The 22,043-nt window shown below is 39.6% G+C and overlaps 4 protein-coding genes across 5 annotated transcripts; 3 read left to right on the forward strand and 1 right to left on the reverse strand.

Moving 5' to 3' along the window:
* Positions 1–3,490: 3,490 nt before the first annotated feature.
* LOC128922453 (alpha-amylase 2-like) lies at positions 3,491–5,521 on the reverse strand. Its single transcript, XM_054232920.1, has 3 exons — positions 5,002–5,521; positions 4,460–4,930; positions 3,491–4,399 (listed from the first exon to the last, which is right to left on the reverse strand). The coding sequence occupies exons 1-3, from the start codon at positions 5,191–5,193 to the stop codon at positions 3,560–3,562; spliced, it is 1,503 nt and encodes a 500-aa protein (XP_054088895.1). The 5' UTR covers positions 5,194–5,521; the 3' UTR covers positions 3,491–3,559.
* Positions 5,522–7,602: 2,081 nt separating this feature from the next.
* On the forward strand, positions 7,603–9,429 carry LOC128922452 (alpha-amylase 2-like). The gene is made up of 3 exons (XM_054232919.1): positions 7,603–7,873; positions 7,945–8,415; positions 8,476–9,429. The coding sequence occupies exons 1-3, from the start codon at positions 7,682–7,684 to the stop codon at positions 9,313–9,315; spliced, it is 1,503 nt and encodes a 500-aa protein (XP_054088894.1). The 5' UTR covers positions 7,603–7,681; the 3' UTR covers positions 9,316–9,429.
* Positions 9,430–10,498: 1,069 nt separating this feature from the next.
* Positions 10,499–12,270, forward strand: LOC105210981 (alpha-amylase 4N). Its single transcript, XM_011182202.3, has 3 exons — positions 10,499–10,770; positions 10,847–11,317; positions 11,378–12,270. The coding sequence occupies exons 1-3, from the start codon at positions 10,579–10,581 to the stop codon at positions 12,215–12,217; spliced, it is 1,503 nt and encodes a 500-aa protein (XP_011180504.2). The 5' UTR covers positions 10,499–10,578; the 3' UTR covers positions 12,218–12,270.
* Positions 12,271–13,003: 733 nt separating this feature from the next.
* Positions 13,004–20,829, forward strand: Amy-d_0 (alpha-amylase 2). 2 transcript variants are annotated; one of them, XM_011182203.3, is made up of 4 exons: positions 13,004–13,178; positions 18,870–19,305; positions 19,401–19,871; positions 19,926–20,829. In XM_011182203.3, exons 2-4 carry the CDS (start codon positions 19,114–19,116, stop codon positions 20,763–20,765), a joined length of 1,503 nt encoding a protein of 500 aa, XP_011180505.2. In that variant the 5' UTR covers positions 13,004–13,178; positions 18,870–19,113; the 3' UTR covers positions 20,766–20,829. The 2 variants fall into 2 exon arrangements, with proteins under 2 accessions (XP_011180505.2, XP_028895300.2); XM_029039467.2 differs by having other exon boundaries at positions 13,005–13,234.
* The last annotated feature ends 1,214 nt before the right edge of the window (positions 20,830–22,043 follow it).

Below are 22,043 nucleotides of genomic sequence, written 5' to 3' on the forward strand. Positions count from 1 at the left end.
AATTCTAAAAGCCGAGTAATCTAATTTCTTTTTTTTTCATATTCCCGATCGCCTATATACATTTATTATACTGATCATATGTATGTACCTTGCATTATATTTTTATAACTCACTTTATGTTCTTTCAGCCTTGAGCTATAAAATTTTGATTTGCTTTGGTATAACTAAAGCGCATTAGCCGTTATCAAAAATTAATCGGTTCCTGTTAAATCGCTTCATATCAAACAAAATTCCTCTTTAGTCATGAAGAAAATACGTGTCAGCGATCGCTTCAATACTCCGAAAATAGTTTAATCTAATCTAAAATATTGAATTAAAATTCCATAATACTCGGAAAGGAATTTTCATCCATTTTTTTCAGCTCTGATTCTGACAACTCTGATACAATCCAAAATAAATGATAATGATCGACATTTAGCAAAAACATCACAAATCATTAAATGAATTTTTTGCTGCATTTATCAACATTCCTGATCGAAGTACTTATGTATCAGCCACGCGCCACAATTTTATACTCTCGCAACAAAAGTTGCTAAGAGAGTGTTATAGTTTTGTTGACATAACGGTTGTTTGTGTCACCAATAAATAAAAGAATTAGATATGATGACGAGTGGAGTTGAAATCCGGATGTCTGTCCGGCCGTCTGTCCGTGCAAACGATAACATGAGTCCACTGCCACGCCCACAAAATGACCAACACCGAAAACCTATACAGTGCCATAAATAAAGTTATGAAAATGAAACTTGGAACATAGGAACGCATTTGGGAGAGGCACATTTGAAAGTAATTTTTCTTTGTTAACTGGCCGTGCCACCCCCCCTCCCCCAAAAAAGGGGGCGTTTTTGTATATATCTTGCAAACCAAAAAAGCGGGATAAACCAAACTTTCTGCAGTCGTTTCTTTTAGCCATTTCCTTATACAGACCAAAAATGAAAGAAATCGGATAATAACCACGCCCACCTCTCAACCTTTGGTGTTGAAAATTACTAAAAGTGCGTTAACTCACTAACGAAAAACGTCAGAAACCCTAAATTTTACAAAAGAAATATCGCCCACTTATGGGTCAAAAACCGTATCTAAAGAACTAGTCGACCTATTTCAATGAAATTCGGTATATAACACTTTCTTAGCACCCTGATGACACGAGTGGAATATTAGCGAAATCGGTTCACAACCACGCCTACTTCACATATAACTCAATTTTGAATTCTTCTGATTCGTTTAATTTATAATATATACATTAGGAACCAATGTAGATAGCGGAATAAAACTTTACACAAATACTGTATTTGAGCTGTGACATCACTTGTGGAAAAATTGTCAAAATCGGACCATGACATTTCAAGGCCCCTGAGATCGAACATGAAGAACTCAGTGCCTAAGGGTAATTTTCACCGAAAATATAGCTAAATCTCTCAGATATTTTAATATAATTCATTCCCTCTGAACAGTTTGACTCTGTACTAAAAATGGTTAAAATCGGGTCATAACATCCCCCAGATCCCATATAACGGGTGATTTTTTTGAGGTTAGGATTTTCATGCATTAGTATTTGACAGATCACGTGGGATTTCAGACATGGTGTCAAAGAGAAAGATGCTCAGTATGCTTTGACATTTCATCATGAATAGACTTACTAACGAGCAACGCTTGCAAATCATTGAATTTTATTACCAAAATCAGTGTTCGGTTCGAAATGTGAAATCCGCTTTTTTATCGACAAATTTTGTTCAGCGATGAGGCTCATTTCTGGTTGAATGGCTACGTAAATAAGCAAAATTGCCGCATTTGGGGTGAAGAGCAACCAGAAGCCGTTCAAGAACTGCCCATGCATCCCGAAAAATGCACTGTTTGGTGTGGTTTGTACGCTGGTGGAATCATTGGACCGTATTTTTTCAAAGATGCTGTTGGACGCAACGTTACGGTGAATGGCGATCGCTATCGTTCGATGCTAACAAACTTTTTGTTGCCAAAAATGGAAGAACTGAACTTGGTTGACATGTGGTTTCAACAAGATGGCGCTACATGCCACACAGCTCGCGATTCTATGGCCATTTTGAGGGAAAACTTCGGAGAACAATTCATCTCAAGAAATGGACCCGTAAGTTGGCCACCAAGATCATGCGATTTAACGCCTTTAGACTATTTTTTGTGGGGCTACGTCAAGTCTAAAGTCTACAGAAATAAGCCAGCAACTATTCCAGCTTTGGAAGACAACATTTCCGAAGAAATTCGGGCTATTCCGGCCGAAATGCTCGAAAAAGTTGCCCAAAATTGGACTTTCCGAATGGACCACCTAAGACGCAGCCGCGGTCAACATTTAAATGAAATTATCTTCAAAAAGTAAATGTCATGAACCAATCTAACGTTTCAAATAAAGAACCGATGAGATTTTGAATTTTATGCGTTTTTTTTTTAAAAAAAGTTATCAAGCTCTTAAAAAATCACCCTTTACATACCTAATTATAGGTAATAAAAATTTAGTGAGCGTATAGTCTTCGATATAGTGTATCTTGGTGGTGAAAGCGAGTGAAATCGGTTCAGCAATTACCTCAGTCCCCTTATACTATTTATAATGATTTGAGTTATTCTATTGAACTTTATGCCGAATATATGGGTCGACTTGTGTTATCTTTATAAAATTACATCAATAAATTGCGAGAGTATGAAATGTTCGGTTGCACCCGAACTTAGCCTTTCCTTACTTGTTTGTTTATATTTTTTATTGGTCAAAGTAACATGTTGTGCACATACATTTACAAATGAAGCAGTCGAGATATGTTGTTCATCACGGCGAAAAATTTCTACAGAATTTCTAGGTCCCTCAAATAATATTTTTGTCATGACCTGAGGGTCTTCCTATGTGTGCTATATGTTTTTGGGATCGCTGAATCCGCGATACGGCGGACAATCGTTCGTTAAAAATGTCAATATCACAGACATTGACAATGGTTGGCTGGTAACATATTCGCCCTTGCTGAATAAAAATAAAACTGTGAAAAAGTATACGCAAGGAAAGGAAGGATGTCACCTAAACATCAAAAAAAGATTATTATAACACATTTGCAATTTCCAGAAGACGGATATACTTCAACCATGTCTATGTCGTAAAATTAAGTATTCAATTGGTTTTTAACTTTTTTAAAACTGCATTATCAAACCTTCAAAATGTTTGGTTATTTCCCTCGAAAATCCCATTTATTTCATCACTATCGAATATAAAAACTTCTTAGCACACTAATATTAGGTTTGTCCCGTGTTAGGAATCGGAAATCAATTAATTTCATCCTGATTATTATTTTTATATACAAAAGCATGTTTAAAGTTATCGTATAAAAAAAGCGGCAATGAGAGAATTATATTCAATTAGTGGATCATTTTTTAGATGCCATATTGGGGAAAGGGCATCTTTCAAAAATCGACTTTCTAAAATATCGTCGACTCTATGAAATATAACAATAAAGTTTATTTATAGATATGCAGAAAACGTAAACCAAATATTTCAATTTTCTTTGCGATATTTATTTAAACTGGCCAAATAGAACCACCACAATTCTGTTTACAATTTTGATTCCACATGGATAGCTAAAACTCCATCGTCCTCATTTTGACGAATCGAAATATGGGCACGTCCATCGGAGCCCACCACAACTGACTTTCCTGTACATGATGAACCAGACTTTTCTCCGGAGATGATGTCACAGTAGGTGCCGGCCGGTAGGCAGGTCTGCAGGGAGGTGTTCAAATCGTAGTTATCATTGTTGAACGCTATGAAGGCCTTATTGCCACGACAGAAGGCGATTTGACTGCTGCCATTGTCCCACCAGTTCTGCAAATTTGTACCGGAGGCGATGTTTCTGAAGCCTGCCATGTTGGCAATTTGCCGCCAACGATGTTCACAAACCCAACCACCACTGCAGGAATTATCAGCGTTGATACGAGGACTAGCAATGTTATTACCATCGGTTGTTGGTGGACCTTGATCGGAGTTGTCGAAAGCAAACGAAGACATGACACGAGGAATACCGAATGGATGAGCCAACATGAAGGCATTGGCCATTTTGTATTGTTTGCCATTTTTATAGGTGAGAATATCACCACCTCCGGCACCATGTCCACGTTGATTATCGTGATTGTCCACAAACACAAATGCACTGGTCGAGGAGAGGAAACCCCATTCCGGGCCCCAATTGGTTAGCCAGCGTAGTTGGTCGTGACCTCTGAAGGATCTACCAATTGCTGCGGAATGACGGAATTCGGTTACCACACCCAAGTCGGTGTATTCGTATTTGGAGATTGCTTCGCCACCCAAATCTATGACCTCTTGGTAAATAAATGGACGCGAACCACCAGCGAAACCGTGTTCTGTATTCAAGTTATTCAAACGGTTGTAGATGTTCTGAAATTGTTCGGAATTAGACCTACTGTATACCATTTGATGATTTCATGTTCTAATTACCTTTAAATCGGATGGCCACATGTGTTTGGCGGCATCAACTCGGAAACCAGCAACACCCAGATTGATCAGTTTGTTGAGGAAATCAAGAATCCGGTCTTGCACCCAAGATTTACTTTGATCAAGATCTTTCAAACCAACCAACTCGCAGTTACGAACTTGATTAGCATCGTTGTAGTTGTTGATGGCACAGGTGGCATGGAAATCAGTGCTGGAGAAGGGAACCGCGGGATAACTCTTGCTACCGGGATTAGCTGTTGAGCCTGCAGTTCCACGGACGTTGGAATGATCAGCGGCCATATGGTTGAAAACCACATCCACATAGATACGAACTCCGGCGTTGTTACAACGTCTCACCATATTAGCAAACTGTTGCTCGTTTCCCGAACGAGTGGTCAATAGGTAGGAGATCGGTTGGTAACGTTCCCACCACGGACGATTGCCCACTACAACATTCTCGTTTACAGGAGAAACCTGAAAAGAGTTAGTAGTAGGATTTGAGGCATTCTAACAAACAAAACAATTAATAAATCTCTTCAACTTACTTGAATACCTCCATATCCTTTGGGTCCAAGGAAATTCTCACACTCGGCAGCTATATCGTCCCACTTCCACTCGAAGAGATGCACCATTGTCGTACGTCCCGATGCATAATTGGGGTTGAATTGGGCGTAAGCTTGTTGGCTCGAGCCGAAGATGATCAGAAGAACACAGAAACTGATTTTAGTCAGCAACATTATTTGGCCTTTCTTTTATTGAACTACAATTGACAAGCTTCCTTTAGATTCGGAAATTCAAAACTGAATGAAATACCTCAGAATTCTACCGCTTTTATATGAAATTCACGCTTACCAAAACAAGAGCAATGAATTCATTCTGTGAATGAGTCCCATACTCAAGGAGGTATATAAATAGCTCAGTAGGTGCGGGTGGCAGAAATACAGGTGCTTCGATCACGAATGTTGATAATGCAGCGAAAAGAATGTATGAATGATTTGTGATGTTTTTACTAATTTTCGTCTCTTATCATTTATTTTGGGACCAAATCAGAATGACTTTCATTTTAGTTATCAGCGATTCGTTGGTGGTCTAACCACTTAAGAGGCGAAGATTTATTTATTTATAGGTATAATCGATTTTTAATACAAGATATAGATAAGATTAAGCGATTTTAAGAATGTTATACCTATCTATAGCACGTGTTTCTTTCATGATTAATATACGTAGTAATATTCCGGTATTTTATAAAATTGTTGTGAAATATTCCTATGAACTGTTTAAGTCTGACACAGGTCAAAACTTAGTAGAATTAACTTTGGCTGTTCTAATGGTGAGTGAATTTCTGATTTTTTTTTTAATCAATATCCTCCCTTACCAACATTAGTTATGTACATATTTCTCTCTTTTCTCTAATCATTTTTGTTTTTCATATTCCAGAAATTAGTCCTATAAAACTGCTCAACTAAATTCAACTTATCCAAGAACCACCTTCAACGTAACCTAAAACAAAAAACATTTACGCTTGCGACCTTTTTTTAAAATTTAACTAACGGCTAAATGAATGTTTATATTAGGTCCGCATTTTTGCTCTTTATTACAGTGATCGGATTTAATTCAAATATTCGCCGTTTCGTTTCCATCTAGACGGCAAATTCATAATACCCCCTCGTAGAAGCCCGCTACTTAATTGCGAAGAACTTGGACAGCCACTTTTCACTAACCACTTTTGAGTTCAACTTTACGCCATCGAGGGCGTTCGCCATGGACAGGAGCAGGTGGTAATCACTTGGCGTTATGTCCGGGGGTCCTCCCAACCGAGCTCCCGTAGCTTCTGACGAGTCATCAACGAAGTGTGTGGTCTGGCGTTGTCTTGGTGGAACACTACACCCTTCCTGTTGGCCAATTCTGGACGCTTCTGAACGAGCGCCTGCTTCAAGCGGTCCAGTTGTTCGCAGTAGATGGTAGAATTAAGCGTCTGGCCATATGAGAGCAGCTCATAGTGGATGGTTGCCTTCCAATCCCACCAAACACACAGCAAAACCTTCCTGGCCGTCAATCCCGGATTCACTGTTTGGGACGCTTCACCGGCCTTCGACAATGACCGTTTTCGCTTGATACTGTTGTATGCGTTAAATCAAATTTTGCGGCACTCAAACATCAAGCTTTTTTGTGTATCCAGCCTTTTGCAGATGGTTTAAAATGGTTAGGTGACTAATGGTGTCGTTTTCACCCGCTCTGAATCGTCGAAACCATTCCTCTACAGTTCGAAGTACCATTCCCTAAAACACCATTAATCTCACGCTTTATACATAGCCGCGAAATAGAAAAGACAAAGAGGCGAATATTTGACAATCTAATATATACTAGTGTTCCCGGGCTAATGGACTTGACACGTTTTCTCAAGGGATAAAGAGCCCCATGGCCTGACTGCTATTACTCGCAATCGCAAGGTAATAAAGAAGTAGATGCTCAGGTGCTTCCGCTTCCAAGTAAAGGAGATATTTGCGAACGTAATACTTACAAAAATCATAAACTCATCTCGATCTGACGTGGTATCCGCAATTGTTGGTCAATTACCTTTAAAATTAGCTTCAATGTACCATACTGCCATCAGAAAAAAATCTATACTATGATCCAAGGGAATCCTTCTCAGTTTTATTATTGTTTTTTCTAAAAAAGTTCAACCGTTATCATAAGCAAATCGTTTTCCGTTAAATCGATTCATATCAAAGAAAATTCCTTTTTGATCATCAAGGAAGTTCGTGCCACTCATTTGTCTAACATTCCAAAATACATTAATCTAATCTAATCCGAAGACTTATATATATTAAAATCCGATTATTCGTATGAAGAATGTTCTCTGAGTTGTTAAACCACCCATGAATCGCTGATAACACATATCTTCAATGAAACTCACACTGATTTGTTTCCAAAATAAATGATAAGAGACGAAAATTAGTAAAAACATCACAAATCATTCATGCATTCTTTTCGCTGCATTATCAACATTCTTGATCGAAGTACCTGTATTTCCGCCACCCGCACCTACTGAGCTATTTATATACCTCCTTGAGTATGGGACTCATTCACAGAAAATTGCTCTTGTTTTGGTAAGCGTGAATTTGATATAAAAGCGCTAGAATTCTGAGGTATTTCATTCAGTTTTGAATTTCCGAATCTAAAGGAAGCTTGTCAATTGTAGTTCAATAAAAGAAAGGCCAAATAATGTTGCTGACTAAAATCAGTTTCTGTGTTCTTTTGATCCTCTTCGGCTCGAGCCAACAAGCTTACGCCCAATTCAATCCCAATTATGCATCGGGACGTACGACAATGGTGCATCTCTTTGAGTGGAAGTGGGACGATATAGCTGCCGAGTGTGAGAATTTCCTTGGACCCAAAGGATATGGAGGTATTCAAGTAAGTTGAAGGAATTTATTAATTGTTTTGTTTGTTAGAGTGTTTCAAATCCTACTACTGACTCTTTTCAGGTTTCTCCTGTAAACGAGAATGTTGTGGTGGGCAATCGTCCGTGGTGGGAACGTTACCAACCGATCTCCTATCTATTGACCACTCGTTCGGGTAACGAGCAACAGTTTGCTAATATGGTGAGACGTTGTAACAACGCCGGAGTTCGTATCTATGTGGATGTGGTTTTCAACCATATGGCCGCTGATCATTCCAACGTCCGTGGAACTGCAGGCTCAACAGCTAATCCCGGTAGCAAGAGTTATCCCGCGGTTCCCTTCTCCAGCACTGATTTCCATGCCACCTGTGCCATCAACAACTACAACGATGCTAATCAAGTCCGTAACTGCGAGTTGGTAGGTTTGAAAGATCTTGATCAAAGTAAATCGTGGGTGCAAGATCGGATTCTTGATTTCCTCAACAAACTGATCAATTTGGGTGTTGCTGGTTTCCGAGTTGATGCCGCCAAACACATGTGGCCATCCGATTTAAAGGTAATTAGAACATGAAATCATCAAATGGTATACAGTAGGTCTAATTCCGAACAATTTCAGAACATCTACAACCGTTTGAATAACTTGAATACAGAACACGGTTTCGCTGGTGGTTCTCGTCCATTTATTTACCAAGAGGTCATAGATTTGGGTGGCGAAGCAATATCCAAATACGAATACACCGACTTGGGTGTGGTAACCGAATTCCGTCATTCCGCTGCAATTGGTAGATCCTTCAGAGGTCACGATCAACTACGCTGGCTAACCAATTGGGGCCCGGAATGGGGTTTCCTCTCCTCGACCAGTGCATTTGTGTTTGTGGACAATCACGATAATCAACGTGGACATGGTGCCGGAGGTGGTGATATTCTCACCTACAAAAATGGCAAACAATACAAAATGGCCAATGCCTTCATGTTGGCTCATCCATTCGGTATTCCTCGTGTCATGTCTTCGTTTGCATTCGATAACTCCGATCAAGGTCCACCAACAACCGATGGTAACAACATTGCTAGCCCTCGTATCAACGCTGATAATTCCTGCAGTGGTGGTTGGGTTTGTGAACATCGTTGGCGGCAAATTGCCAACATGGCAGGCTTCAGAAACATCGCCTCCGGTACAAATTTGCAGAACTGGTGGGACAATGGCAGCAGTCAAATCGCCTTCTGTCGTGGCAATAAGGCCTTCATAGCGTTCAACAATGATAACTACGATTTGAACACCTCCTTGCAGACCTGCCTACCGGCCGGCACCTACTGTGACATCATCTCCGGAGAAAAGTCTGGTTCATCATGTACAGGAAAGTCAGTTGTGGTGGGCTCCGATGGACGTGCCCATATTTCGATTCGTCAAAATGAGGATGATGGAGTTCTAGCTATCCATGTGGAATCAAAATTGTAATCAGAATTGTGGTTATAAATGGCCAGTTTAAATAAATATTGTGAAAAAATTTAAATTATTTGGTTAACGTTTTCTTTATATCTACAAATAAACATTATTGTTATATTTCATAGAGTCGCAGGACTTCCAGATCTTTGTTATTGGCCACCTTTTTCCTTATATTAAATTTTCTTCATTTGATGTTTGCTTCTAACTAATAACGGCCAGAAACTTTACTTATGTATGGTCAAACGAAGGCAGATGCATTGGGTGTCTACAGTCTGGTAGCGGCGCACGCCTTTAAGATGGGGCTGTCGGATCGGGATGATTGCAGTAAATGTCAAAAACAAGACGCCAAAGAAACCATGGATCATCCCTTGTGTGCAAGTCCAGCAGTAGCAGGACAACTTTTTATCCATTTTGGGGCCCCATAGTATGAAAAACTGAACGATGTATCGGAAGTGTGGCAAAATAACCTTTTAAATTCGCGTTAAGCGCTGGCATGCTAAAGGATACTACTCATCATTGACTCCGTGACGGAACTCCACCTGGCAACGCTAAGCCCAAAACTGGTCTATGGCTGGCTTTGCGGACGCCCGGACTAACCTTAATTGTTGACCGAAATTTGTCATGTGAGCTTTTCACAACCGTTAAACTAAACTGAAACTGCAGGTATTCGTCGTGGATTTGATCCCAAAATAAATGATAACAATAAAACTGTAAAAACATCACAAATCACTTGTTCATTGGACAGTTTTTCGATCATAATCATTGTTCATCAAATATTAAATTTAGAGCTAAAGACGAACTTCGATGGCTAAAACTGAAGTACCGGATTATAATTGGTTTTCTTTTACAACATTTACTGTCCATAGTATACCACATTAGAGGTGCTCGTAACTGTAAAACTTTCTCACCAAACTGTAAACTGTTAATGAAATTAAAAACGCTTATCTGTTATCACAATGACTTCTGAGTCAAATTTTCGATTATATTAACTTTTTACTATCATGCATGGTTAAAAACACCACAAATCATAACGTGGCAAAAATGCTTTAAATTCATCGATATCGCTAATCACAATCTTCCGCCACCCTCAGTGGCAAATTAATTAATTTATGAATGCATTTGCAGATAAAGTACCACAAGCGGGGATACTTACCCATACCGAATTCGTATATAAAGAGTTGTATTATAGCGACACAATCAGTTTTTATTTAACACCCCCAAGAACACTTTAACGCGCTCTACTACCAAGTTCCAACTGACATACAAATCGCAAACATGATTCTGACGAAAATCAGTTTCTGTGTACTTCTGATCATCTTCGGCTCGAGTCAACAAGCTTACGCCCAATTCAATACCAATTATGCATCGGGACGTACGACAATGGTGCATCTCTTCGAGTGGAAGTGGGACGATATAGCTGCCGAGTGTGAGAATTTCCTTGGGCCCAAAGGTTATGCTGGTGTTCAAGTAAGTTGAATGAAATTAGGTTATATTTTACATATATTTTAACAGTGTTTTAAAACATACTACTAAAACTATTCAGGTTTCTCCTGTAAACGAGAATGTTGTAGTGGGCAATCGTCCATGGTGGGAACGTTACCAACCGATCTCCTACTTATTGACCACTCGTTCGGGTAACGAGCAACAGTTTGCTAATATGGTGAGACGTTGTAACAACGCCGGGGTTCGTATCTATGTGGATGTGGTTTTCAACCATATGGCCGCGGATCATTCCAACATTCGTGGAACTGCAGGCTCAACAGCTAATCCCGGTAGTAAGAGTTATCCTGCGGTACCCTATTCCAGCACTGATTTCCATGCCACCTGTGGCATCAACAACTATAACAATGTTAATGAAGTTCGCAACTGCGAGTTGGTTGGTTTGAAAGATCTTGATCAAAGTAAATCTTGGGTGCAAGATCGGATTGTTGACTTCCTCAACAAACTTACCAATTTGGGTGTTGCTGGTTTCCGAGTTGATGCCGCCAAACACATGTGGCCATCTGATTTAAAGGTATTTACAAATTGGAAACCTCAAAGGCTACGCAGTCGATCTAAATCAGAATAATTTCAGAAAATCTACAATCGTTTGAATAACCTGAACACTCAACACGGTTTCGCCGCTGGTTCTCGTCCATTTATTTTCCAAGAAGTCATAGATTTGGGTGGTGAAGCAATCTCCAAATACGAATATACCGACCTGGGTGTGGTAACCGAATTTCTGCATTCCGCCTCTATTGGCAAGGTGTTCAGAGGTCATGATCAACTACGCTGGCTAACCAATTGGGGTCCGGCATGGGGCTTGTTACCCTCGACTAGTGCATTTGTGTTTGTCGACAACCACGATAACCAACGTGGACATGGTGCCGGCGGTAGTAACATACTCACCTACAAAAATGCGAAACAATACAAAATGGCCAATGCCTTCATGTTGGCTCATCCATTCGGTATTCCGCGTGTCATGTCTTCGTTTGCATTCGACGACTCCGATCAAGGTCCACCAACAACCGATGGTAACAACATTGCTAGTCCTCGTATCAACGCTGATAATTCCTGCAGCGGTGGTTGGGTTTGTGAACATCGTTGGCGTCAAATTTACAACATGGTTGGCTTCAGAAACATCGCGTCCGGTACAAATTTGCAGAATTGGTGGGACAATGGTAGCAACCAAGTCGCATTCTGTCGTGGCAATAAGGGCTTCGTAGCGTTCAACAATGATAACTACGATTTGAACACCTCCCTGCAGACCTGCTTATCGGCCGGCACCTACTGTGACATCATCTCCGGTGAAAAGTCTGGTTCATCTTGTACAGGAAAATCAGTTGTGGTGGGCTCCGATGGACGTGCCCATATTTCAATTCGTCGTAATGAGGATGATGGAGTGCTGGCCATTCACGTTGGATCCAAATTGTAAACGACCATAAAGAACTGTTATAAAATAAAATACTCGTCAACTAATATACTGCATATATTCACTTATACACTAGAAAGGAAAATACTTTCTTTGATTGAAAATATACACAAGTATGTAGGGAAATGCGGTTATGCGAATACCGCATGTGTTGTGGGAATTCGAATTCTTCTAATTATTCTTATTGCATTTATGGTTATTATTCTTATCTTGATATATTTCTCATTCCCAAGTATACCCCTAATATCTCTGTGTAGACTTTGGTATACCAATTGATCTTACTGGTTGCCTTTGTAACGGGGCTTTGCCCTACGGGGTCACATAATTTCAAATTCGTTCATTTCCAAATGCATCCATATCATTTACAACTGAGCTAATAATCGATAAACGAATTTTAGACCTGCGCAAGTTAAGTCTTCAAATAGACATTTCTGCCCCATTACAAGTCAAGAAATCTGTCGAAATCAATTGTATTTGGATATAGGGCTTACCGTTTCTGTTCAATTCTTTAAAAATACACCGTTACGTCAATAATAGTTATCATCCGATTTTTCAGACGGACCAAGCAATTTATTTATTTTTACTATAAATATTGAAGGTTTTGAGAAGAATTTATTACACTCAATTTCCTACGGGGCTAGTACGAAAGTTTTCCCGAAATCACTGCCAGTTCACTTTTGTTTATATGCGAGTATATATACATATATATATACTATATGGTGTATATGCATATATTTATATTGACATTAAATGCAGTCAGCAATTTAGATCAGTAGAGTCTGTGCGGTGTCGTAGCGAAGCAGTGCGCGAGAGAATCGTATTTTTAGTGAAATTAATGAAACATTTTCGAAACGGAATTTCCATTGAGCGAAAAGAAGAAACACAACAAACGTTCATACATACATATGTATATACGCGAATAATTTTATCAGCGCTCATATATTCAATTAGACGCTTTATATGCGTAGGTCTAGATATTTATGTTTTCTGATAACTTGGTTTACCACACCGGACTCCCTGGTTAGCACAATGATTATGTCTTAATTTATTACGTAGCAATATCTAATGATAACGCGGTATACCATTCTCTGCGTTGAGCAGCTACTGGGGACTTTTTAAGTCAATTGATAAGCGTTCACTACTCCTGTATTATACTCACTGACGTAATACTAACACGCACTCACATTCATTTATATATAGTTGATGAAAGTGCTAGTGGCGGCGTGAGTCTGCAGTTTGTAGGTGATACAAAGGTACTCATACGTTTTGACAGCAACCGATTCATTTAGAGAGCATGCGCTGTTATCTCTAGCGAGTATTTATTGCTCTGCCTTTTGCTCAAGAGTGTGATATTTTTACAAATGTCATTATATATATACATATACATATGTATATATACTTGCAATAAAATCAAATAATAATATCTTAGAGTTATAAACAAGCAAGCGTCCGAAGGGAATTAAGACAATGATATATAGTTGCCAGCAATTAGGCACTTAATGTGTTATAAATAAGCAAATATTTGACATATTGTATTGTTAAACTATTTTAAATCAATTTTGTTACCAATAAGACCAGCACCACAAACGGCACCGGTAATTACTTTGAGCCAAGCACTCCAATCGACGACGATGGAACAGATGTTCCATTGCCCGACCGTGAAGAAATTAGAATAGCAATTACCCGCTTGAAGAACAACAAGGCGGCGGGGGCCGATGGATTGCCGGCCGAGCTATTCAAATACGGCGGCGAAGAGCTGATAAGGTGCATGCATCAGCTTCTTTGCGAAATATGGTCGGAAGAAAGCATGCCCGACGATTGGAATCTCAGTGTACTCTGCCCAATCCACAAAAAGGGAGACCCCACAATCTGCGCCAACTATCGTGGGATAAGCCTCCTTAACATCGCTTATAAGGTTCTATCGAGCGTACTGTGTGAAAGACTAAAGCCCACCGTCAACAAACTGATTGGACCTTATCAGTGTGGCTTTAGACCTGGAAAATCAACAACTGACCAAATATTCACCATGCGCCAAATCTTGGAGAAGACCCGTGAAAAAAGGATCGACACACACCATCTATTTGTCGACTTTAAAGCTGCTTTCGACAGCACGAAAAGGAGCTGCCTTTATGCCGCGATGTCTGAATTTGGTATCCCCGCAAAACTAATACGGCTGTGTAAGTTGACGTTGAGCAACACCAAAAGCTCCGTCAGGATCGGGAAGGACCTCTCCGAGCCGTTCGATACCAAACGAGGTTTCAGACAAGGTGACTCGCTATCGTGCGACTTCTTTAACTTGATGCTGGAGAAAATTATAAGAGCTGCAGAGCTAAATAGAGAAGGTACAATCTTCTACAAGAGTGTACAGCTCCTGGCGTACGCCGATGATATTGATATCATCGGAAACAACACCCGCGCCGTTAGTTCTGCTTTTTCCCGCCTGGATAAGGAAGCGAAGCGAATGGGTCTGGTGGTGAACGAGGACAAGACGAAATATCTCCTGTCATCAAACAAACAGTCAGCGCATTCGCGTCTTGGCTCCCACGTCACTGTTGACAGTCATAACTTTGAAGTTGTAGATAATTTCGTATACCTAGGAACCAACATTAACACCGATAATAATGTCAGCCTTGAAATACAACGCAGAATCACTCTTGCCAACAGGTGCTACTATGGACTGAGTAGGCAATTGAAAAGTAAAGTCCTCTCTCGACGAACAAAAACTAAACTCTACAAGTCCCTCATCATTCCCGTCCTACTTTATGGTGCAGAAGCGTGGACGGTGTCAACATCCGATGAGACGGCACTAGGAGTTTTCGAGAGAAAGGTTTTGCGGAAGATTTACGGTCCCTTAAACATTGGCAACGGCGAATACCGCAGAAGATGGAATGATGAGCTGTATGTGTTGTTCGACGACATAGACATAGTCCAGCGAATAAAAAGACAGCGGCTACGCTGGCTGGGTCATGTTGTTCGAATGGATGAAAGTGCCCCAGCTCTGAAAGTTTTCGATGCAGTACCCGCTGGTGGAAGCCGAGGAAGAGGGAGACCTCCACTCCGGTGGAAGGACCAGGTGGAGAAGGACCTGTCTTCACTTGGTATTACCAATTGGCGCCAAACCGCCAAAAGGAGAGATGCGTGGCGCACTGTTGTGGACTCGGCTATAACCGCGTAAGCGGTTTCTACGCCAGTTAAGAAGAAGAAGAAGCACTCCAAATATAAAATATTTTTCTCAATTTTTAGATAAGTGCAGTCACTGTGGTCTTAATTAGGTGCTAACAACACTTAAAGAACAATATTTAACATACAAAAGGTATCGTAGCTATCAACAATACTTGATCGAATCGATTTAGCTCACTTGTGGAGTTTGGTTTTAGTTCCAATGAAGCGGGTATCAAGTAAAGACCGACCGATTAATCGGCCTTGGTATCGGTATCGGCCACAAAATTCAGCATCGGCATTGGCCATATTTGGCCGATTCTTTCTCCTTCTTTCGGATTATACTAAAATACATTTTTTACTTTTTTGATTTCTTTAAAGCATACAATTTGAATTCTTATGTTTACCATATACATAAAACACATTGATTCACATTTGACTAAACTAATAAATCACCACGATGATAATTTAAGTCTAGTATAAAGAAATTCAATAAGTTTGCGGTAAATTGAAGGTTTTATTTAGGACTGCTAGAAAGATTAGATTTATGTATGTCAAATATTCACAGTTTTGTTTAACAACTTGTTGAGATTTTGAAGATAATGTCATAAAGCTACTATTATAGAAGCATGCGTAACTAGGAAAGTCTATTTTTAAAAGTTCACCATAGACAATATCACATAATAAACACTTGGTGCTGTCCTGGAATATAAGGTGCATGCAAAAAAACCTGGCAATCAAGCTTCCAAACAAGTTTCTATCGACTCATCACTATGTGACGCCTTTCACAATGCGAGATATAAATGACTAAAGTCATCTCTTTGAAAATAAAGTATTATTTTTACTAGACCTATTATTTTCGAATATTTGTTTAATGGTCATATTTGTCCTTAAGGGATTAAATGGCCTATTTTCAATAATTTTTTTTCTATGTAAACAATTATTTATATAATTCAAACTTTTTTCTGTTTGTCATATTTAAAGAATAATTTCAGAAATTCTCAAAAAAAAATTAAAACTCCTCCATTGAGACATCATTTCCGGTGACCCCTCGGAAAAATGTTGCGCCCGCGTTGTCAGCATAACTCCTGACAGAATCATCCAAAATGAAAAAAAAAAAATAAATGTTCTAGGTAAGATCATTAACTCGTGCTTGAACGAAGGAAAGACAAAAAACTAAAAACATTTTTCCAAAAAAATAAAAATTTTGTTTTGATTGACATTTTTTTTTTTTTAATAGTTGTAATTGAAAAAAGAAGAAATCCTTCGTTCAAGCACGAGTAAATTGTATCTGGAACACATTATGCAAAATTTCATCAAGATCGGTTGAGTAGTTTTCGAGAACATTCCATGAAAACATGGTTCCGAGAAACACGCGTTTAAAGTTTTGAGGAACAATAATAACTGACTTGGAGCGGCTATATCTCCGAAACTATTATAGGGATCGACTTGAAAATTTAGGATATAATTAATAAGCAAAAAACAAAAAAAAAAAAATTTTTTAATCCACGAAACACATGTAACCCCTTAAAGGAAAAAGCTTATTGATGAGTTTTGCGGGGTTGACAAATTCCGACATAGAGGCATATCCTTTTCGTGCTGTCGAAGCAGCTTTAAATCGAGGAAAATGTGGTGTGTGTTGATCGTCTTTTCATGGGTCTTTTCGAAGATTTCGCGCATGGTGAATATCATACTGGTAAGGTCCAATCAGTTTGTTGACGGTGGGCTTTAACCTTTCACACAGTGCGCTCGATAGGACCATATATGTCTTATACTGCTTTGTTGTTTTTCAAGCGGGTAATTGCTCTTCGAATTTCTTCATAGTCGGACAATGGAACATCGGTTCCAATATCGTCGATTGGGTTATCAGGTTCGTCATCTCCAGGTGGTATACTTTCACTGCCTTTTAGCAGGTTAGAGTAGTGTTACCTCCACAAATTCCGTATACTCTGGGCTTCAATCAACCACTAGATCACCTCTGGGGATCCTATTTTCTTGTACCATTTTCTTGAAACTTTCCGTTATTCGTTGAAACTTTTCATAGAATTTTCGAGATTACCCCTATCGGCCAGCTTCTCAAGCTCTTCATACTCACACATTTCGACATCTTTCTTTTTTGTGTGTACATGCGTCTCGCCTCCCTCTTCAACTCTCGCTATCTATCTCATCCCACTCGCAACGTTGCGAGGTGAGAGGTCTTTTTTCTCGACAGTTCTCGTCATACCAGCTGTTCATTTGACTTTTTCGAAAGCCAATAGTTTCGTTTGCAGCTGTACGTACGAAGCGATATATACAACAACTTCGCTTTCAAGCGTATTGTATTGTGGTTCATCCACCAGAATGAATTCCAGGACTCGACGACTGAGTCTCTCTCCCATCAGGAACCCCACACCGAATTTTTGCTCCTTTATATGGGCGCTGTAGTAAATCCCATAAGGGCCTACTCGTCTCAGTCCTTGTTCCGTTCATCGCATTTCTTAGACGACGGTGATGTCAGCCTTTACTCTAACGAGGACATCATCCAACTGGGCAGCGGCACCTTCCCAATTAAGGGAACGGACATATCAGGAGCATGTCCTTGAAACATAGTCCTTAATACGTTTGTAGTGGTCGTCATCAAAATAGTGATCTGTCGAGGCTCTTGTCTTGTGTTTCACGATCTCTATGCTGACTTAGTAAATTTGGTACTTTGGCTTTGTAATTACTGAATCATACTCAAATATCGGTCCAACCGTTATCATAATCGCTATTGATCATTGCTTCACAGACACCAGAACCGTCCTTAGGCTTGTTAATTGTCAAGTTAATGAAATTAAGTTTAATGTTCTTTACAGAGATCGACTCAGATACCAATTCCACGATATTTTCCTATTTTGCACCATATTCTAGTAACATACGTAATGCTGTATACATAAATCCTTTTGTATCGCAAATCTTGATCTGGCCCTAAGGACCTACTTGATATATTTTTTAATTCATTTATATATTCATATATCATATATCGAGAAATAAAATTTGTTTTTGAAAAAAAGTTAGTCACTTATATATTTCACTGTTGTTTATCAATTACAACATTTACAGCTATGTTACGTTGTTGTTCATTTACGGAAATTTTTAGTGTCAACTGTTGCATTGTGATGAGTTTTCTAAACAAATTAATACAAATGAATAATGCCTATTTTCGAAACTAACAATCAAATCGATAAACTCAGGTGCAAATTATTACTACTCAAAAGCTATATGCATACACAAGTGTTTCTGAGTATTCATTAGTGATACATTTTGGTTAACTAGTACCCAGGTGAAGAGATATGGTAACTCAATTAACGAATGAATGAATTTAATTGAAGAGTATATTAAAAACAACAGATTGAGTTCGGTTTTTTATGCTTAAGAGTTCTCAAAACTGAACAAATCAACTTAGGTGCTGTCTATTTTAAGATTCACCCACAAATCTATCTGGAAAATTTTAATGAGTTCTCAATGGACCTCATAGATTTCTTTTCAGCAACTGATAACCGTTTAGGCAAACCCGTTCAACCAAAGTTACAGCATTCACCAGTTCATTAATCAAACAAACTCACAACAATTTGCAAACATTTCCAACTGAATGTGTTTCTATAAAAGAGACCTCGTCGAAAGCGATGCTACATAGTCGTTCACTTCATAGTCTATATAAGAGGGCTACGAGAATTTTTGAATAATTTAATACCGTCTAATAGAAGCTATCAACTAAAATAATGTATCGGAGCAAAGCGCATTTCTGCTTGGCGCTAATCTTAGCAATATCGTTTCAAAACATCAATGCGCAATTCGATCCGAACTATGTGGCAGGAAGGACGACTATGGTTCATCTTTTTGAGTGGAAGTGGGATGATATCGCCGCGGAATGCGAAAACTTTCTGGGTCCTAAAGGCTATGCGGGTGTACAAGTAAGTCCATAGACATCAAATGACGTTCTTACAGCGTAGCTTTAAGCTTCGTCGTGTTTAAATATATTTTTCATTTACAAAACCCTATACAATAGGTTTCTCCTGTAAACGAGAATGTCGTTGTCGGCAATCGTCCGTGGTGGGAACGTTATCAACCAATTTCATACCTGCTGACCACACGTTCGGGCAACGAGCAACAGTTTGCGGATATGGTGAGGCGCTGTAACAACGCGGGGGTACGCATCTTTGTGGATGTCGTATTCAATCATATGGCTGCCGATAATGCTAATGCGCGTGGTACCGGTGGTTCAACAGCCGATCCTAGTAACAAAAGCTTCCCGGCCGTGCCTTATTCGTACACAGATTTCCACGCCACATGCACTATTAACAGCTATAATGATAAGTATCAGGTGCGTAATTGCGAACTCGCCGGTTTGAAGGACTTGGATCAAAGCAAGTCGTGGGTGCAAGATCGCGTTGTTGACTTTCTCAACAAACTGGTTAGTCTGGGTGTTGCTGGCTTCCGTGTCGATGCTGCCAAGCACATGTGGCCGGCTGATTTAGAGGTAATTGGACTGGTGAAGCTTATTGTCACATATTAATTTTCACATTTATGGTAGATAATCTACAATCGTGTTAGTAATTTAAGCACTACACATGGCTTCCCCTCAGGTGCACGTCCTTTCATATTCCAAGAAGTTATAGATTTGGGCGGTGAGGCTGTATCCAAAAATGAGTACACACACATGGGTGTGGTCACCGAATTCGCACACTCGAACTCTATAGGTAAAGTATTTCGTGGCAAGGATCAAATGCGTTGGCTAGTCAACTGGGGTCCACAGTGGAATTTCCTCAACTCGGATCGTGCATTGATTTTCGTAGACAACCACGATAATCAACGTGGACATGGTGCTGGTGGTGCTGATATTCTCAACTATAAGACATCGAAGCAATATAAAATGGCCAGCGCTTTCATGTTGGCGCATCCATTCGGTATCACGCGCGTCATTTCTTCGTTTGCATTCGACAACTCCGATCAAGGTCCACCAACAACGGATGGTAACAACATTGCCACACCCATATTCAATGCTGATAATTCCTGCAGTGGTGGTTGGGTTTGTGAACATCGTTGGCGTCAAATTTACAATATGGTTGGCTTCAGGAACATCGCGTCCGGTACAAATTTGCAGCACTGGTGGGACAATGGCAGCAACCAAATCGCCTTCTGTCGCGGCAACAAAGCTTTCGTGGCAATTAATGGTGATTCTTATGACCTTAATAACTCGCTACAGACCTGCTTGTCAGCTGGCACCTACTGTGACATCATTTCCGGTGAAAAATCTGGTTCGAGTTGCACCGGTAAGCGTGTAGTTGTCGACTCGGATGGACGCGCTAACATATCGATCGGCCAAAATGAAGAAGATGGCATGTTGGCTATACATATTGAATCGAAATTGTGAACACGTACAAGTTGATATCTACGAAAGCAAATTTAGAAGAATAAATATTATTATTGCAAATATACATGCATATATGAATTTGATAATTTTGGTTGAAATATATTTTGGTACTCTAAAAGAGAATTTTATCAATTTCAATTTGAAAGGATATCAGATGAGAGTAGTAGTCGCTTGTACCAATTACGCAATATAGATTTTGCTTTTCTCAAATGCTCAAAAAATCATTTCTAACCCCATCTCCTTCAGTAGATTAAGATTAATAGATAATTTCCACGGTTCCCAATAGTCTAACCTTCTCTCACATGTTTATTCATTTTTCATTAGTAAAAAGGAAAATTCGTCTTCAGGTCAAAGATACTTATACTCACTTATGACTCTCCAAAATTCAACTGTGGTCTGACCCTTGTTTTTTTGAGGGACTTTAAATGTCAAAAATTTGATCCAAAAATAGTATGATCGGGAAGCGAATCTAAGGAACTTCTTCAACGAATAAGAAAAATCTGAACCTGAATGGGAATGATTCCGATTTCTGAAAGGTACTTTTTAGAGCGGCAGTAGTAGTAGTTTTAGAGGTCAGTGAGTTGATTCGGCGCCGTTCGTATGGAACGATTTGGCGCATCTGACGTCGAGATCTTAAACACACCTTTTGCAATAACCGAAGCCGTCCCAAGTGACTCTTGCACTCTTGAAAAGTTACCAAGAAGATCCGACGTTTCGAGCCAAATTCTGTTCGGCGATGAGTCCCATTTCTGGCTCAATGGGTATGTAAACAAGCAAAATTGCCGCATTTGGGACGAAGTGCAACCTGAAGAGATTCAAGATCTGCCATTTCATCCAGGAAAAACAATGGTTTGCTGTGTTGGTGGGTCGGTGGAATTAGGGGTCCGTATTTCTTAAAAAATGATGCTGGTGAGAACGTAACCGTCGACTGTTATCGTGCCATGATAAACGGCTATTTAATGCCTGAAATTGAAGTTCGTGATCTCGACGACATTTGGTTTCAACAAGACGGCGCCACTTTCCACACATCGCATCAATCAATGGATTTATTGAGAGAATACTTCGGTCAGCCGGTCGATTGGCCACCAAGATCGTGTCACGCACCATTAGTCGTATCACACCGTTAGCCTTTTTCCTGTGGGATATGTAAAGTCTAAAGTATATGTGGAGATTCCCGCTTCGATTCAGGAGTCGGAGCAAAATATCACGCGTGTCATTTGCCAGTTGTCAGTCGAAATGTTCGAAACGAGTCATCGAAAATTGGACTCAGCGGATTGA

Source organism: Zeugodacus cucurbitae, chromosome 6 (genome assembly GCF_028554725.1).
Source record: "Zeugodacus cucurbitae isolate PBARC_wt_2022May chromosome 6, idZeuCucr1.2, whole genome shotgun sequence".
NCBI lineage: Eukaryota > Metazoa > Arthropoda > Insecta > Diptera > Tephritidae > Zeugodacus > Zeugodacus cucurbitae.